At 43.7% G+C, this 6,000-nt stretch overlaps 1 protein-coding gene across 1 annotated transcript in view; it reads right to left on the bottom strand.

Annotated features, from left to right (window-relative positions):
* Nucleotides 1-259: 259 nt before the first annotated feature.
* IFFO2 (intermediate filament family orphan 2) overlaps nt 260-6,000 on the bottom strand; it is a 31,169-nt gene continuing 25,428 nt past the window's right edge. Inside the window, exons 6-9 of the mRNA XM_010213904.2 lie at nt 3,676-3,796; nt 1,827-1,916; nt 1,112-1,242; nt 260-883 (exon numbers count right to left, since the gene is read on the bottom strand). Coding sequence (XP_010212206.2) covers nt 778-883; nt 1,112-1,242; nt 1,827-1,916; nt 3,676-3,796 — 448 coding nt within the window. The 3' untranslated portion in view covers nt 260-777. The remainder of the gene's footprint in view (nt 884-1,111; nt 1,243-1,826; nt 1,917-3,675; nt 3,797-6,000) is intronic.

Here is a 6,000-nt window from a genome sequence, read left to right as displayed (position 1 = left end):
CATATAAATAAGGCGAGCTTTTTTGTTTGTTTTGCATAGTAGTTTATCAGAGATACTCCCACCCCGCCGAACCCTCCTCCTGCCACCCGCTTTGCCACCGAGCTGAGACCTGCGTCGGGTCCTCGAGTTTAGCAGAGAGCTCGGGCAGGGCTCCAAAGCTCCTTCACCCGGAAAGGTGGAATGAAGAAATTCCTTTAAATACTCTGTAACTGCTTAATCCTAAAAGCTCTCTCTAAACCCACTATTATTTTTTTAAAGTGTTTACGGTTCAATTTGGAGGCATTCTCTTTTTCTTTATTTTAATGCCAGACATTTTTAATTGTACCTGAATTGTCCTGGATTCACTTCTCAATCTGCCAGTGCTCCTTTTGCCAATCAGTGCAGCAATTCAATAAAACCATAAGCTTATTGAAATACCCAGAGTCTTTGCAGCACCAATCTCTGCTGCTGCCAGATTTTTTTTATAGTATTTTTTTTTAATATAAAAACACCTGCTAATAATATTCCACTGGAGCTCAAAGTGGCTCAGCTTGGGGCAAAGGCACAATTAAAACACCGTGTTTTCTTACAGGACTCTGCAGTTATGATTTGTATAACAGTAGAAATTTACAGCACCAATCCTTGGGTGGGGTGGGGATGCGTGTAGGAATGAGTCCTCAGAAACCCTGTGCATGGGCTTAAAAGTTTTTTTTTTTTTTTCTTTTTTTCCTCCATCCATGTGTCACTTTTTAAGCTTTTCTTCGTTATTCCCTTTTGCTGGAACGCGTCTACCCCGTATCAGCTGACCATGGGTTCCACATCCGCCTCTCTGTCCAACTCGTCCTGAATTTCATCTGTGTTTCCTGAGTCGCTGCTGGCTACGGAGCTGGGAGACGGGGAATTCCTGTAGAGGAGATTCAGAGAGAGGCTGAGACAGAAAAACTAAATGCCAGTAACAAAGAAGTAAAGAAGAAGTCCTTAAAGAAAAGGCTCTCTTGGTTGAACAAAGTTTCTTTTAAGACTGTCACTTGTCCCTGAGCAAGACCAGATCACCCAAAGAGCAAACCTTTAGGCAAAATGATTCTGTAAAATGACAATGTCGACACGAGCAAGCACAGTAGCTGCATCCTACCTGTCCGCAGAGCCTTTGATAAGTCTACGGCAGGTCTCCATTTGCACATCCAGGCCCCGTTTCATGCTGCACATTTCCATGTATTCGTGAAGGTGGCGATTCATGTCACTCTTTGCCGTAGCCAGTTCCAGCTGTGCAAAAGAAGAGAGAGGGAGGAACCTCAGAATGCTCCTTGGTGCTTCTCCTGGTCTGATTCACAACTGGAGAGGCTAAAACTGCCCAGAAACCAATCCAGAAACACCTGCAACCCCCGAATACCCCACTGCAGTCTGCAGTGAAGGGCTTTTTGGAGCTCAACACTGTTTTTAGACACCTCTTGACCTGTTTGCCACCTGGTATCTTTTTTGTTGATGCTCAATAACCAAAGAAAGAAAAATCTAGGAAGAATAAAGCTGTTTATTCTAGCAATCTCATTGGGCATTTCTTAAAAAGTGTTTTCCAGTGAGATGCCGGATAGATAAGTCAGTGGGGAAAAAGGATTAGAGCATTTTTTGTTCCTTGTCCTGAAGGTTACAGATTTATGCTTACTCACTAATAGTGCTATGGAAAGAGTTGTATTTAGAAAAAATCCCAAGGGTAAGAAAGAGGAAACCGCTTTTGCCCTTTTACATATATATGCACACACTCCACTGTGTGCGCGTGTGAACCTGAATAACCTCACAGGATTTTCTTCCATGTAAAACAATATGCATTTTCTCACAAATCATTTCCTTACCTCTATTTGTCCTATTGTTTCTTGGTATTCTTTGTCTCTTGTTTTAAAGAAAGATTCTGTTTCGTGGATCAAGTTTCCCAGATTCTCCTCCTGCAAGAGAAAGAAGGATACAGACTAATTAGGGAGAAATCACAAAAGGGCCCATGCATCAAACGATCTTTTTTTTTTTCTTTTTTCCCCAGGTATTGTGCCGTTTTTCCCACAACAACACAACCTTTCAGCATTATTTTCTAGCAATATTATTTCCTGTTGTTCCTTTGTATCCAAAGCATATAATTTGCAGTCTGTGCTACAAAAGTCAGGCATACAGCAGTGTTTCACACAGTCGGACTGAATCAACTGCTTTCTAGTTTAACAATGTCACAATTCTTCCTTTCATGTTATTACCTACCTCACTCTTTTCAGAAAAAAAAAATGTTATCGTCAGTTTGATGCCACCACCCTGCCAAGCATTAATTATGTCACCAGCCTCTGGACACATCTGTAGCAGCTTTATCAGGATCCTACCTGGGATCAACGTCAGGCTAACCAGCCTATGGTAACAAGAATCATTCCGCTTATCCTTTTATATGCAGAAGAGCTTTAAGGAAGAAGGTCATAAAAGAAGGTGGCTAGGGCACTTGCAATAAGAACTTGAAAGGAATAAAGCTAGTAGAAGACTCAAGCATGTAAAGCACTGTGTTAAAAACCAGGCACAGACTGAGCAGTCTTTATTCTGAATCTCCATCTACAAGACAAATCTACCCTTTCCTTGTATAATTTTCATTTAGAAGGATTTAAGCTTCTTAAAACCTTTAGAGTTTTTGCAGGGAAGGGCTGAATTCTGCAATATTCCTCTGATAGCGGTGCTTATACATGCACACAGGGGTATATGCAAATGGATGTGTCACTAATTCCGGCGCGGAGCTCCGTGTTATCCCTCCGCCCGGCTCAGGCACCGCTCTGCTCTCCCGGCACTTCCGAATAATCTCGGCAGTTTCGCTCCGCGGCAGCCGATAAACAACGGCACGACGTGCACCCACGCCGGGGCTCGCTGCCTCCGCGTCCTTGCGCTGCAGCCACGGTGGAAGGAGGCAGGATTATTTCTCACCTGCTGCTGTCAGGCTACTCAGTGATCAAATAATAACATCACGTTTAAAATTGCCCGCACAAAGCCAGATCTTGCCATTCAAATTTCTCTTTAGGACTGTTTAAAAAGGCTCGGGAGTCACTGCATGTGGCCCTTGGTTTACTTTGCATGGGATCCCAGGGATTAAAAGGAGGCTCTTTATTATCCACCAAAGCCAAGAGATGCCTACTGGCAGGGAAGATGGAAGCACAGGATTCATGGGTGCAGAAGGTCCCTGAGTTTTTCTGCAGTAACAGCTTCTTTGTTTCTGACAGGCTGTATTTTAATATCACTCAGGGACGAGACTGAATTTATTTTTCTCCCCACTAAAAAAAAAAAACATGTGGGATGGTGCTGCCCTATGTGCATCATTTCTGCACCAGTAAAGGTGCGAATGACAATCCACAGGGAAAGCGAGATGTTGTGCAAAGGATACAGGGCTCTATGTACATGGTGGGGGTGACAGATTGCTTCTGCAACAGTTCCTACATACCGGATCCCTTGACAGTCGCTTGTTATTTTAAAACTCGTTTTGAGAGGGCAGCAGAAGAAATGAAGTTTAGCAAATAAACTGATTGGACAGACTGCAAAGCAACCATAGAGAGGAAGCACTAAGAGGATTGGAAATCAAAGCAAGTTTGCCTGGCAGTCTAGACCACCAGCCAAATACCCGAAGGCTGAAACGGCTAAAAGAGCAGCTGGAGGATTCACTCCTATGGAGAAGAGCCTAAGAAAACTCACCTCTCCCTGGAGGTCGATGGACGGATTGCAATTTGTGAAGTCTTCCCAGAGAAGCAGTGTTTCCTCGTTCTCCTCCCATGTTAAACTATCGCAGTCATCATCAAAATCAAAGGTCTCACGTCTGTTGAGATGACAGTGGGGGAAAAAAATTAGGAAAAACAACTCCCCAGGCTTCAATGATCTTCTACAGCAAGAGGCTATGAGAACCGAGCGAAGGAGACAACAGGACTGTGGAAAACCTTGGAAGTTTTTAAAGACAGGCTGTGCCGCTGCCTAAAAGCCCCTGGGCTCTCTGCCACCGCCCTGCACAATAAAGGGACCTTGGGAACATTCCCAGGCCATGGACACACTCCCAGCTTCCTCCTCCAGATGGTGCTGCAAGTTAGGCTCCCCTCCTTGCAAAACCACACACAAAGAACTGAGTCACTTAAAATATGCTTTTTTTTTTTTTATATGTGGGAAAAGGAACCAAAAGGCAGTTTGAGAAGTTGTACAAGAAACGGCCACTGGAAGACTCCCTGCTGGTTTTCATGCTGAAACGTGGCCAACGTTGTCCCCGCGGCACTTATAAAAGTTCCCTCCAAGGCAGCTATGCAAAAAAACCCCAAAACAATGCACAAAAGAACATAAATATTTATCGCTGAATTGAACAACAAGGTACTAGTAAAGCCACTTAAGGCTAAGAACAAACACAGACAGCAGCAGCCTGTAGCACCGTTAGGAGGTTAGGCGGGTTGTGCAACTAAGGAAAGTTTCTGGAGACGCTGGATCCGCTTGTGGTTCCAGCAGAAGCGGAGCCAAGCCCCAGTAGCCGCTTCTTGTCCTCGTTAAGGAGGTCCCACAGCAACCTCCAAACATTCACACAGCAGCCTGCGCATTCCAGAGCGAGGCATTTTTGTTTCCTTAGTTCACTTCCGCTGGAGCAGATAACATCTGAAGCCAGAAGCTGAGCACAGCTCTGTCTTTCGGAGACTGAAGAGCTTCCCAAAAGCAGCAGTCTGTGACTTCACTCAATCTGACCAGAAACAAACAAATAAACCCCCCAAATATGCTTGGATATAAGTGATTCAACCTTGTGCAACACAAGTTGTTCAAATCAGCCTCTTTTTGCAAGAGTTATCTCTCTCAGAGAGCACAAGGTCTCCCAGTTTCAATGACAGTTTACTTCGGTCATGCAAATTGTTCCAAAATGATTGCATTCTGACCGAGTTTTGCTAAACTCTTAGTTCTTCATTGGGTAACAAGAAAGTTGTTTTGATTTTCTGCTAGAGGCAAGTAGTGCCTGAACATTCCTCCCTTCTATGCAAAGTCCCCAAGCCTGCGTCAGAAGGTACCATCTACAGCAAGCCATGAACATCCACTGATGATTCCTGAGGCATTGCAAGACTTTTTTTTCCTCTTGCTGCAATCAAGAAGTACATGAAAGTGTCCGTGTCTTAGTAACAGAGTTATTTTATTGGCAACTTAAGGTAAGTTGCCTCTCCTATCTCATTGAAAAGACATCTGGTATTGCAACTGTGTATCTGTAGCACAAGTAAAAATTGCAAGTTTAGGGATGTTGTAAAATATTCATGTGGTCTATAATTATTGGCCAACTAGGATAGGGCAGGGACGTAAACATTTCATCAATAAAATCAATAAAACCTGAATAGCAGAGGCCAGGTTTAACAACGACACTAAAACCTACGTGTGTTACTAACCCAGGGACTGAGCTGGAGCCTCTTGATTTCCTGTCTAAATTGAACCCACTATTCGTTGTCATCTGGAATTGGAGGGAAGAGATGGAAAATCTACATTTACTACACTGAAATCCAGATGCCTGACTTGTGAAAAAGAGAAATTGGCCCGAGGAAGAAATATTAGTAAGTGCTTAAAAACACCTAAAACCAGAGTCCTAATAAGAGGGGTTTGGGCAAAGAGTGCCTTCCTCCACACATGAAACTGAGGAGGAAAGGAAGACACACGTACCCTCAAAATAGCTCTTTTGGCAACAGCTGACAGCAGAAGAGGAGCTCGCGATCCTCAGAGAATATCTCATTTACTTGGATGCAATAAACAATGTCCCGCTTTCCCATGTGCCCACCAGCTTCCTGAACTGCTCTGCGTAGCGCCAAGGCACGGAGTTGCCTTCATTTTGGTTTAAATTTTAGGAAAAATCAAACAGGATTCTTCCAATCTGGGAATTGCAGCACTGATACTCTCGGAATCTATAGATTGTTGTCTACTGCTAAAGTGATCGTTCTTCTGGACACGTCCACCACTACTATTTTCATACAACTCAACCAAGAAATCATGTGAAATAGTATAGGAGTTGGTTTTCGTTTT

The sequence above is a fragment of the Tinamus guttatus genome, unplaced genomic scaffold (genome assembly GCF_059628265.1).
Source record: "Tinamus guttatus ecotype Peru unplaced genomic scaffold, ASM5962826v1 Tinamus_guttatus_pri_ptg000332l, whole genome shotgun sequence".
Classification (NCBI taxonomy): domain Eukaryota; kingdom Metazoa; phylum Chordata; class Aves; order Tinamiformes; family Tinamidae; genus Tinamus; species Tinamus guttatus.
This window is presented reverse-complemented; position numbering and strand designations above follow the sequence as displayed.